Consider the following 22248-nt stretch of genomic DNA (forward strand, 5'->3'; position numbering starts at 1 on the left):
AAGGACACATTCTACTCATGTAAAAACACGCTGATTCCTGGACCATCTGCAGGCCGGATTGAGAAGGCGATTGGGCCGGATCCGGCCCCCGGGCCTTAGTTTGCCTACCCTGGTCTTAACGGTAAGACCACCAGTGTTGCAATACGTACCAGCTTTTTGTAATGTGTGCTCCGGTTGATTGTTGGGAAGTTGTGCTTCTGTGGGTGAATGCAGACCCTGTAAGTGTCCCTAATTTCTAAGGACAGTCCTGGATTTACAGAAGCTTTCCCAGTTTCTGATTTGACCCTGGAATGTCCCCCTTTTCCCTATTTTCATTGGAGAAATGTTGGAGGGTATGGAGTTTTGTGACTCCCCAAGCCAAGGAGATACAATCTTTAGAAGACATCTGTTTGCAAAACAGAGAGAGGAAGGACAGGTTTACCAATTTATTCTTTCCCCCCGCCAAAAAATAATTGGGTGAACTTGACAAAAAAAAAAAACCACCACTCAACCTTGAGCTGAAAACAGGATGCAGCTGTTAAACGATGAGTTTGAAGCACCTTATTTCCCCCAAAGATTCCTGGGAACTGTGGCTTGTTAAGTGTGCTGGGAATTGTAGCTCAGTTAGGGGTAAACTACAGTTCCCAGGATCCTTTGTTGGAAAAGAAGGTGCTTTAAATGTATGGCATATGCTCTCTTGCATAGGTTTAGCGGCCCTCTGTGGCTACTGGTTCAGGTACTGAATAGTCATATATTGCTTGTGAATGGGTGTGTGTGTGTGTGTGTGTCAGAGAGAGAAAATGAACGGAGAGAAATTAAGTTATACAAATTTACGCAGTTCTTATTTCTTTATGTCTGCAGGAGAAATTCAGGAATGAAAATTATCTACTTGTGGCCACCGATCTATCACTATATCACCTGTATGTGGCTCACCTGTATGCTAGGCACTGCACAACAATTTTAAAATTACAGTATATTCCTGCGTATAAGACTACTTTTTAACCCAGGAAAATCTTCTCAGAAGTCAGGGGTCGTCTTATACGCCGGGTCGTATTTCTTATACAGTGAGTATATCCCAAACTCTGTATTTTAACTGGAAAAGTTGGGGGTCATCTTATACGCCCAGTCGTCTTATACACCGGAATATACGGTAATCGACACAACATGCAGAATTCCTACTCGCCTGCCCCGGAGAAAAGATAGAAACCAATAATGTTCCTTGGACTGTGCCACGATGCAGCTTTGAGCCTCCCAACACACTAAAAACATAAAATTAAATGTGAGTGTACATCTGGAAAGCTCTTTAGAAAAACATACGGCTAATGCATATTTGAATGCTGATGCGGTTTCAAAGACAGAGACATACTAATATTAACAGTATGCACGTAGAGGGATTTTTTGAAATGTAAAGGGGGATTCTCTCAGTTAATATAAAGCACGCATATACTTAAAAACTCATTACCAAACAGGAAAAAGTCTTTTTAATGGATCAGCTCTGGATATTTTATTATACAAGAGCCATTTCCAGGACACTTGGGGTGAGTGTGAATGTCTGGAAGCTTTATCACAAAGGAGTTTGTTGGTTTTTTAAGTTGGGTTTTGCCTTGGTCTCTTTGCTAAAACAATGGGTTGGAGGCTGCAATGGAACAAATCCTTAAAAAAATAAATCAGGGCTGCCTGGGTGTAATGGGAATAAATAAATATGGGGCAATGAACTCCAAAGCAGATTTCTAAAGGAGTTCAGCTCACCACACTCTCAGTAATCAAACCTAAATTTCAAACTGCATTCCTCAGAGGAATCACATACCCTGTGGGATTTTTTCAAAGGAAGGAACCTTCCTTGCAACCCAGGGCAGTGAATGAAGCCTCCAAGCCTTCTTCAGCACACACAAATGGCTGCAGGTTTACAAGCATAAGTCTCCTTTGAAGACAATAGGGCTTGCTTTTGAGTGAACATGGTTAGGAGGATGTCAAAAAAAAAATCATACTGCCTTCCATCAGGAAAAGCAGGACTGCTATGACTTTCCTCAAATTAGCCTAAGAATTATTGTTCAGTGGATTGTTATTATAATACATTTATAAGATCATAAGCAATCCCCTTTCTTGCCATCCTCTAAAAAAATATATCAATAAAATCAATAATTCTTTATTGAATTTGTATACCATCCTATTATACCCACAGGTCCTCAGGGCAGTTACAACATAAAATCAGAATATAAAAAACAAATTATCAAAATGAAAACACAAAATCAATATCCCTTCCTCTCTCACTTCCCAGTGTAGATGTTGGTGTGCTCAGCCCCCTAAGTGTCCAGAATGAGCTTGCTGCGTCCCAAACTTTTTCTTCTTAATTAAATTTCTATATTGCCTTTAATCCAAGGACCACAAGGCAGTTTACAAAATAAAAATATTGGTGAGAGCCTGTTGGGCTTTTGCACATTTTACTGCTCCTCTGCAATGTGGTAGTAGGACTGTACAAAGCAAGGCACTGCAAAAGTCCATCACCTTTCTGCTGTCTTCGACCTCTTCTTACTTTCGTGTTATTCCCCCTGCTCCGATCACCCATTTGTTTTGTTTACTCTTAAAAATAACGTTATTTTCCAGCTCTCCCCCTTTTTATCCGAACCCTCTCCTTGCGCATGTGCACAACCTTCCCGCTTCTGGCTCCTCCAAGGCGCAGGCGCATTTGAACGTCCCGCGAAAGAAGAGAGGGGTGGGACTCCGTCTATTTGCATAGAAGAAAGCGCGCAGGCGCAGGAGCTCTGCATCCGGGTATCCCGCGGGAGACCTGAGTCCTCACAGTTAGAGAGACAGACGATACGCTTCACAGGCAAAGGGCACCAGGGGTTATGGGAATCGTGAGGTAATTCCGGTTGCCAGTAAACAGCGCAGTGCTTGCTTTCCTCTTCCCGCCCCGTTCGCTTTTCCTTTTATGCGGCGTTTCTTAGGTTCCTTCACATCCTGTCTCCTTTAAGAATAAAATACATGTCTGCTTATTTATTTCATTAAACCATTTTTGTCTAGGCTCATAGGATCATAGAGTTAGAAGGGAGTCGTCGTCCAACCACCTACAATGCAGGAATCTCAACTAGTATCAGGCATTATTATTATTATTTTATCTAATAAATAAGATAATAAATAATAACAGTGCCAATTCCACCTACCGAAGTGGTCGAGCGGGCGATATCGCAGGTAAACTGCCCCCAGGTTGCTAAGAATAATTACATATTTTCGTATACCACGCCTTTCCTTCCACCCTGCGCTTTGACAGGGAATCGAGGTGGCTTGCAGGTAAAAGATAAGAGCACAGAGTTGGGCGGGGGAGGGGGAGACAACAAAATCCATTTTAAATAAACATTTTTATTAACTTTTTTATTTAACCTTTATCGTCCAAGGGGCTCCACCGCCCATTTCATCTCCACAACGACCCTGTGAGTTAGGCTAGGCTGAGAGGTAGTGTGACTGGACCAAGCTCATTCAGCGAGCACACAAAATCCATTTAAAACAACCACCGCCACCACCCATCAAACACCGGCGGAATTAAAACCATACGCGTTATATATTTATTCGTAATATTATTATTATTCTGCGCCCCGCACATGGCGGCGCTCCGAAAGGAATCCGGAAGTCTGGTTCGCGTTAACCTCTCTAAAGGGCGACGTCGTGCGGGGCAGGGGAGGCGCGGCTTGCGCGGGGAAAGGCTGAGTTCTTTCAGAGTTTGGCCTTCGCTGTGCGCACGCACGCGCGCGCGCCTCTCCGCGCCTGCGCGGCCGCCTGATGGTGGTTGGTTCTCCTGAGGGGCGGCGCGGTGCATGGTGGGAAGGAGGCGGGCTGGCGGGCGGTGTCGGCGGCAGGGCTCCTTCGCTCTCTTCAGTCAGCGCCGAGGGCCGCGCTCGCGGGGCGTCCGGAGGAGCCGCCGCCGAGGATGCCGAATTTCTGCGCCGCCCCGAACTGCACCCGCAAGAGCACCCAGAGCGACCTGGCCTTCTTTCGCTTCCCGCGGGACCCCGCCCGGTCAGTTTCCTTTTGGGGGGGCAGGAGGATGGAGATCATATTGGGGGGGGGGTGTCCCACGGCGAAGTAGAGGAGAGAAACCGCGGGTCTGAGCCTGGGTTGGCGGGGGAGCGCGTTCACACGTTACGCAGCGGCGGACACGTGTTCGTCGTCGAACACGTGCGTGCGAGAACAGTAAATCCCAGTCCCTGGATGAGCCGCGCGCATTCTAGCCGTATGCGTGTGTTTTCCGCGAACCTTGAAGTGGGGATGCGTTTAGGCATCAGAGGTGGGTTCACACGTTACGCAGCGGCAGACCCGTGTTTGTCGTGGAACACGTTCGTGCGAGAAGGGGGAATCCCAGTCCCTGGATGAGCCCCGCACATTCTTTTTTTAAAAAAAAAATTCCTTTATTGTAAAACAATTTACATAAAGAACATAAAAAACACAAACGAACCAGTACAGTACAAACATATCAAGTAGACCCTAACTAACAACACATCATTTAACATCAGACACACTTTTGACTTCTGATTCACCTCATTGTGCTTTTTACACATTACCCTATTGGTCTATATACACACTTCCCTTTTTTTTAAATCTTTTACCTATCAAGAGATATTTTTACTTTTGTAATTTCCTTAATATTCAAGAATCAATCTAGACCTGTCAGGAGATTTGCATTATCACAGTACCTTTGTTAAATATTGTCCAATCTTTGCTCACTTTCTGTTTTGAGTTTCCTCTTATTCTCCCAGTCGTTTTCGCAAGTTCCAAATATTCTATCATCTTCACCTGCCAGTCAATTTTTCTGGGGATTAAGTCACCTTTCCAGTTTTTTGCTATTAAAATTCTAGCCGCCCTGGTTGCATACATAAAAAAGGTTCTAAAATGTTTTTGAATTTCTAGCCGTATGCGTGTGTTTGCCGCAAACCTGAAGGAGGGGGTGCATTTGGGCATCAGAGACGCGTTCACGCGTTATTCAGCGGCGGACACGGGTTTGCGTTGGGCGAGGGCGAAATTTAGCTCCCCCTCCGCCATACTTCTTATTTTCACATAATTCCCTTGGGTGCAGTTGTTTAGCTTCAGATCTTCTCAGAAGGAGAAGATATAAGTATAGATTTTATTGTTGCTCAGCACCCTGTGAGGGGGAACTGTCCACAGCGCCCTAGACCCAGTGCTGCTGCTTCATACAGGTGAAATTTGGAAAATTAGAATACAGTGATACCTTGGTTTAAGTACACAGTTGGTTCCGGAAGTCCGTACTTAACCTGAAGCGTACTTAACCTGCAGCGAACTTTCCCATTGAAAGTAATGGAAAGTGGATTAATCCGTTCCAGGCAGGTCCGCAGAGTACTTGAACTGAAAGTACTCAAACCGAAGCGTACTTAAACCGAGGTATGACTGTATTGTTGAAAAAGCATTTATTTCAGTAATGCAACTTACTATTTTTCATTTTAATTTCAATTTTTACAAATGTTTTCTTTTGGAAATTCCAAAGTAATAAAACAAATAGTTGTTGTTGCTGTTGTTGTTGTAACATCACTATTACATTTCATTAATTACAGTGGTACCTCGGTTTATGAACACAATTGGTTCCGGAAGTCTGTTCATAAACTGAAGCGTTCATAAACTGAAGCGAACTTTCCCATTGAAAGTAATGGAAAGTGGATTAATCCGTTCCAGATGGTCCGCGAAGTAACCGTTCATAAACTGAAGCGAACTTTCCCATTGAAAGTAATGGAAAGTGGATTAATCCGTTCCAGACGGGTCCGCAGAGTACTTAAACTGAAGCGTTCATAAACTGAAACATGGGTGTAATTGGTTCCGGAAGTCTGTTCATAAACTGAAGCGTTCATAAACTGAAGCGAACTTTCCCATTAAAAGTAATGGAAAGAGAATTAATCCATTCCAGATGGGTCCGCGGCGTTCATAAACCGAAAATTCATAAACCGAGGTGTTCATAAACCGAGGTTCCACTGTACATTGCATTTATAATTGACCCGCCTAACGACAAATAATTACAATTACAACAAATAAAGGCAACATCTCCAGCGACTAAACTAGCCCCCCACTCCACTGCCATCCCTTTCTTGAAGGACAGGCTCTCCTGTAGATTTGCTGCTGCACACTTGCTGATGGTTCACTATTATTGTTACTTTATTGCAATATTTATAATATTTGTATACTGCCCTTTGGCAGTATCACTGGGCAGTTCGCCACACACACACACACAAAAAAAACAAGAACACAAGAATACATAATTAAAAACAAGGCAGAAGATCGAAAACAGACCAATAACCTCACCCCCAAAAAACACATTTAAAAGGTCATTTAATGTATTCACTGCTAGATTACTGTTCCCCTTAGGGAAGCATTCGAAACTCCCATTGTTCCAGGCACAATTTTGCGACAGGGAATTTCATTGGCATGAGCAGTTTCTCGGCTCTGTGCACCTACGATTTCAGATTAAAACTGCAGAGTGGAAAGAAAGGAGGATCTTTTGCTGCCTCCCCACTTCTAGCTACTCTCTGAAGACTGGAGAAGAGACCCAACTTCAGAATATTAGTGGGGGGGGAGGGCAGAGGAAGGACTAGACCAGGCATCCCCAAACTTCGGCCCTCTAGATGTTTTGGACTACAATTCCCATCATCCCTGACCGCTGGTCCTGTTAGCTAGGGATCATGGGGAGTTGTAGGCCAAAACATCTGGAGGGCCGCAGTTTGGGGATGCCTGCACTAGACCATGTGAAATATGAACATAGTACTTTAGCTGCAGTTCATTCATTTTCAGCTTTGTATATTATAAAAAAAGTGTGCCTAGACATTCCGTTGTTGCGCCCGTAACCTCGGTTTAAGGTGACATTTAGCTTCTAGCTTTCATATCTCAGTTTCTAACACTGCCTTAGGGACATGTTTTGCACTTGAACAATAATATTGAGAGAGAGAGAAAGCATTCATCTTTCTGTACGACTTTGCCCGACATCCTTTGACTCAAACCCACAACCGTGGGATTAAGAGTCCTGTGCTCTGCCGACTGAGCTATCCCAGGATACACACAGATATACAGTGGCACCTCGGTTTACGAACTTAATCCGTTCCGGAAGTCCAGTTCTTAAACTGAGGCGTGCTTTCCCTAATGAGGCCTCCTGCCACCGGTGCCCTTCCACTGTTTGGTTTCCGTTCTTAGACCGAGGTAAAGTTCGTAGACCAAGGTAAACTTCTGGTTTTGTGGAAGTTCGTAACCCGAATCGTTTGTAAACAGGGCTATTCGTAAACCGAGGTAGCACTGTATTGCTGTTCAGTTGAGGATAGCTTCATGTGTGTGTGTTTGTGTGTATGCTTCTAGACGCTCGTGGACAAGTTCACACATACAAATATGCACACACACCCCGCTTGATTATTGCATACCTGAAGGACACATTCACACATATGGTTGTACACAGTTTGATTACCGTGCTCTTGCAGATAGGTTTTCCTTGTACGGCTGTATGCTTAAGGGCAAGCTCATACATAGGGTGATACAATGCAGATCGTTGGAATAAATGTGCACCTAAGGGCAGGTGTCCCACATGTACAGAGAATCATCGAAGAGATCCTGAGGGTCATCTAGCCCAACCCCCTGAAGTGCAGGAATCTCAACACACGGTTTCCCATCCAATTTGAAACCATACCGGACCCTGCTTAGCTTTGCAAATGTGCCAGCGGTTTCATTGCTGCTTAACACGCGTACAGATTAGTTTCTTTCGGTTGTGTCCAATGTTGCGCTATGGAACATTTTTTGTCAGCGTAGGGGTTTTTGCTTTCACAGTGTAACTACCCCTCCCCCCCGTGCACCCCCCTAAATCTGTTCTGGGAGTTCCCCCAATCCTCTGGAGCAAATTTGGAGAGGGTGCAGCAGGGGGGGGGGAATCCATGTGCTGAAGGGACACAGTTATTGGGTCCCCGTTTAATAGTGAGTTGATTCATCTATATCCCAATTCATAGATACCAAAAGTGTTATTATATTCCCCCCCCCAAAAAAAATGAAAATTAATGTTTTAGCTACTGTGAATACAGTGGTACCTCATATTGCGAATGGGATCCATTCCGGAGGTCTGGCCGTGTCCCGAGGAATTAGCAACTGGAGGATCGCTTCTGCGCATGTGCGCAGCATGCTTTAGCGCTTCTGTGCATGCGCACGCGGCAAAACCCGGAAGAATACTTCCAGGTTTGCTGCGTTCACATTCCAAAGTTTACGTATCCAGAGGGATACGTAAGCAGAGGTACGACTATTGTGCGTGTTTTTTTTTTAAGATAAAGCAATAATTGTGTGTGTTTTTAAGATAAAGCAATAATTGATTTTGGGTTTTCTTTCCAGTCAAGAATATATTGAAACCATTTAAACACATTTATCAGGAGACACTTCATAAATTAGAGGTTGAATAATTAGTTGTAAAGGTTCACTTCGGTTTTTCAAACCGCCTTAGAGTGTCATGGTCTTTAAGACAAAAAAATAAATAAATTCCACAGCTGTACAAAATAGCAGGTGTGGTTTAGTACAAAAATCATATATGTAGTTCGTTTTACACAGATTTAGTTTCACAGTTGAACCTTTCCGAGATGTGGGCAATCGTCCAAAACATGCGTGCTGATCTGGCTCCTTAGAATATATTTTGCATGTTTCATAACTGCTTTTGTTTGAAAATTTCAAAATCTGTCAACCCAGAAATGGCATAATAAGTGTGAACTTCATTAGGATTTGAAAAACTGCATGGTTACACCTGGATCATCTTCTGATTTAACCCTCCCACTTGCCCCCAAAACATATTGATCATTCTTGTTATTGGATCTACTGTTCAGAATATATAAAATTGTTCCTTCGAGGGCCATCTGGCAACAGGAAAATAATTGAAAATGTCATGTCAGCATCATAGTTCTGCTAGGATACCTTCCTGCCATTAAGCCGTTGCTCATTCATCAGCAGGTGCAAGATGGAAATAAATTCTCTCTTGAGATGCATTCCTTTTTCTATACTTTTCTCACAGGAGGAAGGAACGTTATTTGAGGCAATGAATAATCAGACTGAAGCCTGCCTGTTCGTTTGTTTATTCATTCATTCATTCATTCATACATACATACATACATACATATATCCCACCGTTCCTTCCAGTGAGAGCTTTTTGCCCCAGTGGCGTGAGGCTTTAAGCAAGGGCTGGTTTGTGCTTCATTCCTGTTTCAGGAAAGTCAGATGGTTAAAACTGACTGAACAACAGAGCTAAATCCAGACATTGGCTTTGAAAGTGCATTTTTACCCCGACCGTCTTAACTGAGATTTTTATTTTAAAAAGGAAGTTGGTGTTTCCAAAATTTCTGATACCTGTGGCAGTACTTTCTGAATTAAGAATGAAGCAAATCTCCAATTTTAACGCTTCCCAAAAGGTTTACTTTTATATCAGCCTTGTAAACAAGCTGCCAAAAGTTACTGTCCCCAAAAATGGACTAGCGGGTTCCATCAGCAGCCTGCTGCATTTTTGCCTTGGGCCTGGGGTTCCTCTGTCTTAACTTCCTGCAATTCCTTGTTGCCTCCGGCTATCAGGTGAATGCATAGGTATTTTCTTGAGCGCATTAGAGGAGGAATTGCCTACCTGACCTATGAGAAGTCCACACCTTGTGTTTCTGCACCATTCACTGGCCTGGCCTCCTGATTTATGTGGAGAGGCAACAGGTAGCCTCACCTGAACCCAGGTAATCCCACTGCTTGCCTGCACTGAACGAAGAAGAAGAGGAGTTTGGATTTGACATCCCGCTTTATCACTACCCGAAGGAGTGTCAAAGCGGCTAACATTCTCCTTTCCCTTCCTCCCCCACAACAAACACTCTGTGAGATGAGTGAGGCTGAGAGACTTCAGAAAAATGTGACCAGCCCAAGGTCACCCAGCAGCTGCATGTGGAGGAGCGGAGACGCGAACCCGGTTCCCCAGATTACGAGTCTACCGCTCTTAACCACTACACCACTCTGGCTCTCACGATCCAGTCATGCCCAATATAAAGGAGTACCGTAACTATAAAAAATCGCAAGCAACACGCGGCTAATGATGTTTTAACCAAATATTTGTAACATGTATTATTTCACAGTTCTTAAACAGAAAATATATAATGGAGTCACAAAGGCAAACAAGCCTTTCAACAGTCACAATCCTGTAACCATGCAATAATGGAAGCTCCAAGTGTAGTACCGTATTTTTCGCTCCATAAGACACACCTGACCATATGACACACATAGTTTTTAGAGGAGGAAAACAAGAAAAAAATATATTCTGAATCAATGCCGCTGTTGGAGGCTGTGGCGGAGGGAGGAGCAGTCCGCTTTTGGGCTGCTCACCCCCCCCCTCAGCCGCTGGCGGCAGCATGAGAGGCATCCTTCTGCTCAAGGGATCCCACTGCCGTCCAGCGCCTTCGCTCCATAAGACGCACAGACATTTTCCCTTCTTTTTTTAAGGAAAGTGTGTCTTATGGAGTGAAAAATATGGTAATTCTTAAACAGAAAGTATTTAATAAAATCACAGATAATGAAAGTCTATCACTGTTGCATGCCCAACATAAGGCAATATATTCCATAAGTGTCAAAGAGACAAACAAGCCTTTCAACAGTCACAGTTCTGTGACCGTGCGACAATGGATGCTCCAAAAGGTGGAGAACGGAACAGTTCTTCCGGATGACGAACTGTTTCGATAGCAACTCTTCATCAGCAGTTAAATGGTCCTAACGGGTACATCAAGTAGCATAGGATCAGCACTCACTAAGAAGTGTAGAAAGCAATATAAAGGAGTTGCAGGTTCCTAGTTCCTGCAGACTTACCAGAGCCGTCTTGCATAAATGCAGCCTCCTTCGTGGCTTACAGGCACCTCTAAATGACTTTATCTGTTTGACGAAGGAGCAGCACCTTCTCTGGGAACTATTTTTTTGGGAGCTAATGACCTGTTGTCTCTCGCAGATGTCAGCGTTGGGTTGAGAACTGCCGAAGGGCCGATTTGGAAGATAAGACGCCGGACCAATTGAACAAGCATTACAGGCTGTGCGCGAAGCACTTTGAAACCTCGATGATATGTAGGAGCGTAAGTAAACGGAATAAGCAGTAATGGTCTCCTGCTTACTATGTGACACGCAACTGGATTCCCCCCCCCTTTAACGTGTGTCAGAAGCAGGAGTTTCTTCCCGGGAATGTCTTGTCAAACAAAATGCTTTTCGTGACTTGATTTACTGCTTGTTGCTAATTGACTGGCTCTTCCTGCCAGCTGGAATGTGTGGGTTGCCTTCTGCCCTCTCCTGTGCATGCCTAACCTGTGAGCTTTCAGTCCTTTTAAGCCTTGCAGGATTACCTAAATAAGAAAAGAAAAATGAAGGGGTGTATTGGTGCTCTGGGAATCGGCATGGTGCGTGTTGGAGGAAAGCAGCGATTGGGCTCTCCCGTCGAAAATACTGGGTTTCCTTGAAGAGCCTTGCCTGAAACTCTGCTGGGGAGAATTCCATCTCTAAAATCAAATTGTGTTTTATGGCCTCAAAAATGTTTTTTAAAATAATATTTTAAATAGCCAAGTGGATTAACTTGCTCATGGGATGCAGAAGCAGCTGGCTTCACTTTTGCTACATTTGTGTAGAATTTTACTTTAAAACGTCAGGTGCCTCCCCCCCCCCCCTCGTTGAGGAAGGGCTTGCACGAGAATCACATACGCATTAATAAAATTCCCTGTAAGCAGCTGTTTCCCCCTGTGTAAAAAAAAGCAACCCGCTAGTTGCCTTTTAAAATCCTTTCTCCAAGAGTGCTGGATATGGGGAGGGGATTCAAAGTATAAGTATGGCGAAAATTTGTTAGCTGCCTTCCTTGTTGTCTCAAAACACATAAATGAAACTGGGACCAGAAACCTTAACTATGCATCACTTGCTCGTCTAAGAATCCTAGACTATAACCCAGCAGTGTTCATCCCCTCCTCCAAACATGGTTGCAAACTCATGTCTGCCATCAAAAGGACACTCCACAGAGAGCTGTAGCTGACTGAATGGATGAGTATACCCACAGAATATACGCATTTTACAAATATGTTTGTCTCATTCATTGGTTGCACTTTGTAGGAGTGCAGCTAGTGCATTAAAAGATTGCCTCTTACGCAACTTGAACTTGGTTGGTCCCGACATAAAAATACTCTTTTCTCCCTGCTGGTGTCTTGGCAGCAGCTTGCCAAACTTTCTTCCAAGAGCCATTTGGTTTCAATAGCTTCCCATTATCCGGATGTTCTGGTTCCTTGGTCTGGCCTGGGGGTTCGGCAGGTGGGAAGAGTTCTGGGATGGGTTGGGGGGAGGGGACAGGAACCCAGTTGCCCTGTTAAGTGCAATGCACCCAGAAATGTCACTGGCATCTGTGAGGAGTTGCTGCTTTTAGCTGGATTTGTAAGACCTGTTAACTTCAAAAACGTGAGTTGTAGTCTCTTTTCCCTCCAGTTCCTTTTTCCTTGTGTGTCGTGTCCACTTTGCTTGCAAGCCTGAGGGCAGGAGTCGATTTAATACTGATTTTTTGTAAGCCGCTCTTGAGAGTTTTTGGTCTACAGCAGGGGTCAGCAAAATTTTTCAGCAGGGGACTGGTCCACTGTCCCTCAGACCTTGTGGGGGGCCGGACTATATTTTGGGGGGAAAGAAAAGGACGAATTCCTATGCACCCAGAGATGCATTTTAAATAATAATAATTTAATAATAATTTATTATTTATACCCCGCCCATCTGGCCGGGTTCCCCCAGCCACTCTGGGCGGCTTCCAACAAAACATTAAAATACAGAAATCCATCAAACATTAAAAGCTTCCCTAAACAGGGCTGCCTTAAGATGCCTTCTAAAGGTCTGGTAATTGTTGTTCTCTTTGACCTCTGGTGGGAGGGCATTCCACAGGGCGGGTGCCACTACCGAGAAGGCCCTCTGCCTGGTTCCCTGTAACTTGGCTTCTCGTAGCGAGGGAACCACCAGAAGGCCCTCGGCACTGGACCTCAGTGTCCGGGCAGAATGATGGGGACACATTCTATTCATGTGAAAAGACACTGATTCCCGGACCGTCCGTGGGCCAGATTTAGAAGGCAATTGGGCCGGATGCAGCCCCCGGGCCTTAGTTTGCCTACCCATGGTCTACAGGGTGGGGTATAAATGCCATACACGAATTTATTTGTCTCCATGGCCTGGCAGTTCTGAGAATTGAGCAGAATCATACTTAACTGTACTTGGCAGGGATGGATAAGAGCAGGGGGTCCCCAGACTACGGCCCCTGGGCCGGATGCGGCCCAATTGGCCTCCCAATCCGGCCCGCAACGACCCCCGCTGCCGCCGCCCGCTCTTACGGCGCGCAGCGCGGCGGCGATCTTCCAAATCGGAAAAAATCGTCGAAAATCCTTTGTGCGCATGCGTATGGGCCTCTCCCGACCCAGAAGAGGTCATTTCCGGTGCACTTCCGGGTCGGGGGAGGCCCATACGCATGCGCACAAGCGATTTTCGGCGATTTTTTTCCGACCGGGAAGCGCGCCACCGCGCCAGTAAGTGTGTGTGCGCATGCGCACAGGCGTGCACTCCCCCGCCCTCCGGCCCGCTGCGCACACACTCCCCTGCCCTCCGGCCCAAAGCCCGGTAAGTCTGGGGACCCCTGGATAAGAGTTAATGTAAATCCAAAAGCTAAGACATATAAAAGCAGATTTGCCACATGCTGTCTTGGTGTTTTGCCATTTTCCCGATGGCTCCCTCCTGATTCTAAATGAAGGATAGTAACCTGGGGCAAGAAATCCCTCTGCTTATTTCCCCCACTTAAAGAAACTTGCTGTAAAACAATGAGAGATGAAGACACTTGCTTTTCTCTTTGCAGAGTCCCTACAGGACTGTTTTACGAGACAACGCCGTGCCAACAATTTTCGACCTCACGAGCCATTTGAACAACCCACATAGCAGACACAGGAAAAGAATTAAAGAGCTGGTAGGTGTGCCTTGGCCTGAGATGCTACAACTAAGCCGACCAGTCAAGTCTTTGTTTTCTGTTGTGGCTTGAAGTCGAAACAATAAAGAAGTAAGAAAGGAATTATAAGAAGACAGTATGCTCACAGTAGCAGTAAAATATAATTTATTCACCATACTACTGAGGAGGCAGAAAACTGGCTCAAACTTCAGAAACTGCCAAGGCGAGTCCCACCACTGCCGATAGCGTCACCCTGTTCTGTGAAAAGGCGGCAGAAATTTGTTTTGGGTTTGTTTGTTTTGGAGTTCAGATTTTACCTCCACAACTGGGTCTAAAAAAAATGGTGGAGATCTGCAGAAGAAAAATAAGGCAACAGATTGAAAAATGAGGTACATCCTCTACATCAGGCATAGGCAACCTTGGCTCGCCAGATGTTTTGGAACTACAACTCCCATGATCCCCAGCTAACAGGGCCAGTGGTCAGGGATCATGGGAGTTGTAGTTCCAAAACATCTGGAGAGGCAAGGTTGCCTATGGCTGCTCTACATAACCACAGCCACAAAGACGGGAGTCTAAAGTCGTAAAGCATTTTGGCACCTGTGAACATCCTGAGAGAAGTTAGCGCTGTTAAGTAATTTCAGAGAGGCTAGCGGTACAGTTCTGCCCAAAGGGTATATATAGTTCAGTACAAGAGGAATGGGAATAGCCCAGGTTTTCTTCTCATAGAGTGCAGCTTCACTGTATGTTTTGCCGTGTCTCCAGATACGAATCTCTTGCCCATTTTAGCATCCTTGGTCTTCTGAGAAATTGATGGTTTGATGGGTCTCTTCCAAATGAGGGGTTGAATATTTAGAATCATAGAATCGTAGAGTTGGAAGAGACCACAAGGGCCATCCAGTCCAACCCCCTGCCGAGCAGGAAACACCATCAAAGCATCCCTGACATATGCCTGTCAAGCCTCTGCTTAAAGACCTCCAAAGAAGGAGACTCCACCACACTCCTTGGCAGCAAATTCCACTGCCGAACAGCTCTTACTGTCAGGAAGTTCTTCCTAATGTTTAGGTGGAATCTTCTTTCTTGTACTTTGAATCCGTTGCTCCGTGTCCGCTTCTCTGGAGCAGCAGAAAACAACCTTTCTCCCTCCTCTATATGACATCCTTTTATATATTTGAACATATATTTGAATATTTATTTATTTCTTGGAATATATGTATAAAGGCCACAGAGGAAAGCTCTCATTTCCTCCACTGCCATCTGGGCTGGTGGTGCTCTTAAGGTGCGCACAAGACTGAGTTGCCAGACACTATTGTGGTTGGGACTGACAACGTCCCTTCTCCCAAACTCCTGGGGATGCTTGCAGAGTGCAGACCAGTTTAATAATAATAATAATAATAATTATTATTATTATTATTATTTATACCCCGCCCTCCCCAGTCAAAACCAGGCTCAGGGCGGCTAACACCAATAAAATTACAATGAAACATAAAAAAGAAATTAATTAAAATACAGATTAAAATACAATATTAAAATTTAAAATGCAGCCTCATTTTAAGTAGTCCATAAATCCAAGCCATGAGGGAGGAAAACACAGGAATCAGACTAAGTCCGGTCCAAAGGCCAGGCGGAACAGCTCTGTCTTGCAGGCCCTGCGGAAAGATGACAAATCCCACAGGGCCCTGGTCTCCTGTGAAAGAGCGTCCTACCAAGTTGGGGCCAATACTGAAAAGGCCCTGGCCCTAGTAGAGGCCAATCTAGCCACCTTATGGCTCGAGATCTCCAGAGTATTGTTGTTTGTGGACCTTAAGGTCCTCCGCGGGGCATACCAGGAGAGGCGGTCCCGTAGTTTCCTAGTTTGCGGAAGGAAGGCAGAAGTATAGCAAGTCTCTCTTGCCATTTCTCCAAAACCCAGCATAACGACCCGCTCTCAGCATTCCCTAGACCTGTGTGGATTTGGAAGGTGAGCAGTGTTGGGTTTTGGTGCCTTGCAGTGTGAAATATTCCTCTTCCTTTGTGCAGTTCTCTGAACACTTCCAGGAGGTACTGCTGTGAAATAAAACCCCATTTCTTTCTGTAGGCTTCCGAAGCCACACAGGCAAAGGCAGTTTTATCCCTAATTGACTGGAATACAGTATACGTTTGGATTCAAAAAAACCCTCCTGCTTATAAAATTAGTAGATTTCTAGTGACTTGTCGGTGGCTCATAGAATGCCTTGTTTTCTCTCTCTATTCAGAGTGAAGAAGAAATAAGAACATTAAAGCAGCAAAAGAGTAAGTCGATCGGACAATTGAAGGAGAGATAACCTCTGGAGGCAATTAGCTGATCATTAGAACATACTATATTTTGGTCCTGTTTCTTCTGGAAGCCGCTTCCTCCTTGGGTAAAAGGCTGAATGCAAATGTCCCACGTCAATACAATGACTCGGTGGTATTAAACACTCTTAACTCCTGGGATTTTGACTTGGGCACAATCCAACAAAACCCTATTGGTATCAGTGGAACCAGGGACCCAGGTGGCGCTGTGGTTAAACCACTGAGCCTAGGGCTTGCTGATCAGAAGGTTGGCGGTTCTAATCCCTGTGATGGGGTGAGCTCCCGTTGCTTGGTCCCAGCTCCTGCCAAGCTAGCAGTTCGAAAGCACATCAAAATGCAAGTAGATAAATAGGAACCGCTACAGCAGGAAGGTAAACGGCGTTTCCCTGTGCTGCTCTGGTTTGCCAGGAGCGGCTTTGTCATGCTGGCCACATGACCTGGAAGCTGTACGCCGGCTCCCTCGGCCAATAATGTGAGATGAGCGCGCAACCCCAGAGTCGGTCACGACTGGACCTAATGGTCAGGGGTCCCTTTACCTTTATCAGTGGAATAATTTAGCATATGATTTTTAAGTCTCTTCTCTCCCTGGAAATCAATGGGACTTTGGCTGAATCGTGTCTGCTGTGCGGTGAACAGTGAAGAGGTCCAAAGCTTTCATATGCTGCATTCTTAGGCTTACACCAAAAGTAGTCCCTGGATGACCATGTGGTTGCAAACACATGCAACCTACAGCAGCCTTTGCAAACCATATATTTGGGACTACAGCCCCAAAGCCCATGGAGGGTAGCAGGTTGACATAGGCCGGCCTACAGAGACACTCGCCAGCAGTGTTAGGAACTCAGATATATAAGCTAGGCGCCAAGGTATAGGTAAAGGACCCCTGACAGTTAAGTCCAGTCGCGAACAACTCTGGGGTTGTGGCACTCATCTTTACTGGCCGAGGGAGCCAACGTTTGTCCGCAGACAGTTGTTCCGGGTCAAGCATGACTAAGCAGCCTCTGGCAAACCAGAGCAGCGCACAGAAACACCGTTTACCTTCCCGCCGGAGCGGTACCTATTTTATCTACTTGCACATTGACATGCTTTTCATAGAATCATAGAGTTAGAAGAGACCACAAGGGCCATCCAGTCCAACCCCCTGCCAAGCAGGAAACACCATCAAAGCATTTGTGACATATTCCTGTCAAGCCTCTGCTTAAAGACCTCCAAAGAAGGAGACTCCACCACACTCCTTGGTAGCAAATTCCACTGCCGAACAGCTCTTACTGTCAGGAAGTTCTTCCTAATGTTTAGGTGGAATCTTCTTTCTTGTAGTTTGAACTGCTAGGTTGGCAGGAGCTGGGACCGAGCAACAGGAGCTCACCCCATCGTGGGGATTCGAACCACTGACCTTCCGATCGGCAAGCCCTAGGCTCGGTGGTTTAGACCAGTGGTCCTCAACCTTGGGCCTCCAGATGTTTTGAGACTACAATTCCCATCATCCCTGACCACTGGTCCTGCTAGCTAGGGATCATGGGAGTTGTAGGCCAAAAACATCTGGAGGCCCAAGGTTGAGGACCACTGGTTTAGACCACAACGCCACCCGGTCCAACCAGGGTTACAGTCTCCAAAACAAAATGTCTAATTGCTATTTTGAGGCAGACAGCTTGATTGTCGTATTTTTGAGCTACGACTTTTGGGTTCCTGAAATTTGTTCTGGTTGTGCAGATAAAATATAACGGGTAGAATTCTACAGGTTGTGTTGTTAAGTATGTGAAAACGTTCCAGATCCAACGATCCTCAGGTATACACCTCCAGATGGTGGAGATGTCAGGTTTGCCCTGTCCTAAAGTGTGCCATGGGCCCGAGTCCTTCATTGGGATAAGAGAAATTTATTACATGTGTATTGTGCTCTTTCGAGAAAGCTCAGGACAGATAATATGCCCTCCACCGTTGAGTGGTTTACAGTTGGCAATCTAAAATAGTCATTAAACATGCAAATCAAAAGAAACAAGTTAGATGTATGTGTATACCAAAATCACGTTGCAATATTATTTGAAAAGTATGTGCAACTGTTAATATGCAGTGCTGTCAATTGCCTAAGTCAGTACATATTTCTCAGGCATTGTTGGACTACAACTCCCATCATCCCTGACCACTGGTCCTGATAGCTAGGGATGATGGGAGTTGTAGTCCATCAACATCTGGAGGCCTATGTTTGAGAAGCACCGATCCAAGGGGTGACCAGCATAGTGCACTTTCAGTATTCTGATCTCCCAACTCCCAGCAGCCCCTGTCAACCTGGCCAGTTGCCAGGAATGATGGGAGTTGTAGCCTTATGTCATCAGGAGGGGGCACCATTGTTGACTACCCATGGTCAAAGAGTTCTGGAGCTCTGATAATGATGAGTTGGTGTTGCTGGCGTTTCCGTATTAAATATATCATTATCTCCTCTCCTAGTTGATGAAGCTTTTGAGCAGGAAAAGATGAACCAAGAATCCGTTGACAACGACCTGCGGAACCCAGCCTCGGAGGAAGGAGGCGACGAGCCGGTCGAAGACGATGTCCCTTTAACGCAAGAGGAGAGGGAAAACAAAGATTACCTTAAGTCTCTGTTTGAGATTTTAATCCTGATGGGGAAACAAAACATCCCTTTGGACGGCCACAGTGCTGACGAACTCCCCGAAGGGATCTTTACTCCAGACAACTTCCAGTCTCTCTTGGAATTCAGGATAAATTCCGGAGATGAGGTCCTGAGGAAGCGGTTTGAGACCACGGCTGTGAACCTCGCCTACTGCTCCAAAGCCCAGCAAAAGCAAATGCTGGAGATTTGCGAAAGCTGCTTGCGGGAAGAGACCCTCCGCGAGGTCCGGGACTCTCACTTCTTCTCCATCATCACAGAAGAGGTGGTGGACCTCGCCGGCGAGGAACACCTGCCGGTGCTGGTGAGATTTGTGGACGATTCTCACAACCTGAAGGAGGAATTCATAGGGTTCTTGCCGTACGAGGCGGACCCCGAAATCCTGTCCGTTAAGTTCCACACGACCATTACCGAAAAGTGGGGCTTGAACATGGAGTACTGTCGAGGCCAAGCCTATATCGTCTCCAGCGGGTTTGCCTCGAAAATGAAGACTGTGGCGACAAGGATCTTGGAGAAATACCCTCAAGCTGTTTATACGCTGTCGTCCTCCTGTGCCTTGAACATTTGGCTAGCCAAATCTATTCCAGTCCTGGGCATTTCCATTGCCCTTGGAAAGATAGAAGAGGTTTGCACGTTTTTTCATCAGTCGCCCCAGCTGCTAGCCGATTTGGACAACGTCATCTCCGTCCTCTTTCCGAACAGCGAAGAAAGGGGGAACGAGCTGAAGGAGGTCGTGCGTTCCCACTGGACGGGCCGCCACGACACCTTTGAGATTGTCGTGGACCTCATGCAAGCCCTCGTGCTGTGCCTGGACTCCATAAACGACACGTCCGTCCGGTGGAACAGCTCGGTTGCCAGCCGGGCGTGCACGCTTTCCACCGCCCTGTCGGATTTCGACTTTGTGGTCACGGTCGTAATCATCAAAAACATCCTCTCTTTCACCAGGGCCTTTGGCAAGAACCTCCAAGGCCAGACCTCGGACGTCTTCTTTGCGGCCAGCAGTTTGACGGCGGTGTTGCATTCCCTGAACGAGGTGATGGAGAACATCGAGGTGTACCACGAGTTCTGGTTTGAGGAAGCCACCACCCTGGCCACCAAGCTGGACCTGCCCGTCAAGCTGCCGGGGAAATTCAGCCGCGCCCAGCAAGGCAGCTTGGACTCCGAAATCACCCCGGAAAACTACTACAAGGAAGCGCTTAGCATCCCGACCATGGAGCACATCATTCAGGAGCTGAAGGACATCTTCTCCGAGCAGCACCTGAGGGCTCTGAAGTGCTTGTCTCTGGTGCCCTCGGTCATGGGGCAGCTCAAATTCAACACGTCCGAGGAGCACCATGCCGACATGCACAAAAACGACCTTCCCAACCCGGACACGCTCTCCGCGGAGCTTCACTGCTGGAGGATCAAGTGGAAGCACAGAGGGAAGGACATCGAGCTCCCCACGACCATTTACGAAGCCCTCCACTTGCCCGACATCAAGTTTTTCCCCAACGTGTACGCCTTGCTCAAAGTCCTCTGCATCCTGCCGATAATGAAAGTGGAGAACGAGAAATTTGAAGTGGGCCGGAGGCGCTTGAAGGCCTACCTAAGGAACACGTTGACCGAGCAGAGGTCAAGCCACCTGGCCCTGCTCAACATCAACTTTGACATTAAGCACGACTTGGATTTGATGGTCGACACCTACATCAAGCAGTACCCCGAGAAAGTAGAGGAGGATTTCCTCCCCCCTAACAGTTCAGAAGCAGCGGAAGAGACTTAATACAGGAACGGGGCAGTTCTCTGTTGTCTGTTTTGGATACTTGGTTTTGCCTTAAAAAACAAACAAAAAGGCAGGTTGGGGGTTCATAACTGAAAGAGGAGTAACTGGGTCCTAGCAAGCATCTTTTGGTTTCTATGGTGTGTTTCCTCAACAAGCCCTGAGCCAATTGTTCAGGTTTTGTTGCTTCTTCACCCCAATTTACAGTTCTGTAAAGCTTTTATTATTTAAAAGTGCACAGTGAGTGCAATTGCCACGACTGTGCGCCTTCTCTCTCATCCCCATCTGATGTCCCTTACAATACGACGCAGTTTGATCTCTTCGCTTTAGGGAAACCCAGTTCATGTCCAGATAACTAGAAACGCCCTTTAAAAATGAACAAAATGTATTGGGTTGTTGCTGTTTCGGCTTACGGATCTCCCTGAACCCTGAACAGGGAAATCTTTCAAAATGGTATACATTTAAATGTACTATTTAGAGCAGTTTGAGTTGGGTCTAATCTAGGCACCCCCAAACTGCGACCCTCTAGATGTTTTGGCCTACAACTCCCATGATTCTTAGCTAAGAGGACCAGTGGTCAGGGATGATGGGAATTGTAGTCCAAAAAGTCTGGGGATGTCTGGTCTAATCCATGCCCTCCTAATGTTACTGGACTCCAGCTTCCATCATCCTTGTCGTTTGGCCTTGCTGGTTGGGGCTGATAGTCTTTGGAGTCTGCAGTACCAGGAGAACCCCGTGATGGCTACCCCGCCCTAAACTAATCTGTTGTCGAAATTCTTTTATGTGTCTGGAGTTCAGTTCCCCTGAGACTTGCGGGACTTCCCACAACACTCTGCACAGAGGATTTTAGACAAGGGCTTTTGGCGATCCTAGTCTGGCTGTTTGGGAGAAATGTGTGTTTTTTCCCAAGGGGTGCGTTAACTTCAACTGCCTGCCCTTGTTTCCCTTCTGTTGCATTGACTGTTTGATGGCCCTCTTTGACCTCTCCTCTACTTTTAGGACTGGAAGGGAGCTCTCCCCCCCCCCCCCGGAAATGAAGCTATCTTGTAAAGGAAACAACAACAGAAAACTATATTCCAAGAGCATCTAGAACTGTGCATCGGCCCGACTTGTATCTATAAGTTTTTTACTAGCCTCCAGAATATGAATTGCAAGCCTAGTTAGGCAGAAGAGCAAAGAGGAGGATATGTTCGGTTTTCCTTTTGGGGTTTTCTTTTGGTTTTTTTTTAAATGAAAAATGTAGAAGTCATATGGAGTTTTTTTCTGCTGGTATTTTTTTGGCAAACAACGGAAATGTTTTTGTATAGTTTTATTTCCATCCAGAATAAAATGTGAATTTGCTATTTTGGTATTATCCGTGTGTTGTGGCCATAGAGTAGGCTGTGTGTGTGTGTGTGTGTGTGTGTGCGCGCATGCACAAATGATTAGTCTTTTTATGGGGCCCAGGAAAGAGATTCTGCTGCTGAAGCAGTGGTTTTTCAAACTCTCCCGGCCAGGAGCTCTTTTTGTGTTGGTTCACCTGCCAAGCAAACCCTGAGCGTCTGCCACGGAACTTGTGTACAGAGAGGATTCTGGTACTTGAGGTTGTGCATTTGATTCATGCGGGGGTACTAGCAGGGCCTGTTCAAA

At 45.9% G+C, this 22248-nt stretch overlaps 1 protein-coding gene across 1 annotated transcript; it reads left to right on the top strand.

Annotated features, from left to right (window-relative positions):
• Positions 1-3790: 3790 nt before the first annotated feature.
• On the top strand, positions 3791-21960 carry THAP12 (THAP domain containing 12). Its single transcript, XM_035116238.3, has 5 exons — positions 3791-3993; positions 10949-11069; positions 13847-13954; positions 16165-16201; positions 18683-21960. The coding sequence occupies exons 1-5, from the start codon at positions 3905-3907 to the stop codon at positions 20620-20622; spliced, it is 2295 nt and encodes a 764-aa protein (XP_034972129.2). The 5' UTR covers positions 3791-3904; the 3' UTR covers positions 20623-21960.
• Positions 21961-22248: the final 288 nt, after the last annotated feature.

This window comes from Zootoca vivipara, chromosome 4, assembly GCF_965207765.1.
Source record: "Zootoca vivipara chromosome 4, rZooViv2.hap1.1, whole genome shotgun sequence".
In the NCBI taxonomy this organism is placed as follows: Eukaryota; Metazoa; Chordata; class Lepidosauria; order Squamata; family Lacertidae; genus Zootoca; species Zootoca vivipara.

Bases quoted from the DNA above. Each gene is read 5' to 3' on its own strand.
- THAP12 (XM_035116238.3), top strand. From the start codon at position 3,905: ATGCCGAATTTCTGCGCCGCCCCGAACTGCACCCGCAAGAGCACCCAG. The intron at 11,070-13,846 runs GTAAGTAAACGG...TTCTCTTTGCAG, and splicing joins CCTCGATGATATGTAGGAGC to AGTCCCTACAGGACTGTTTT. The intron at 16,202-18,682 runs GTAAGTCGATCG...CTCCTCTCCTAG, and splicing joins AACATTAAAGCAGCAAAAGA to TTGATGAAGCTTTTGAGCAG.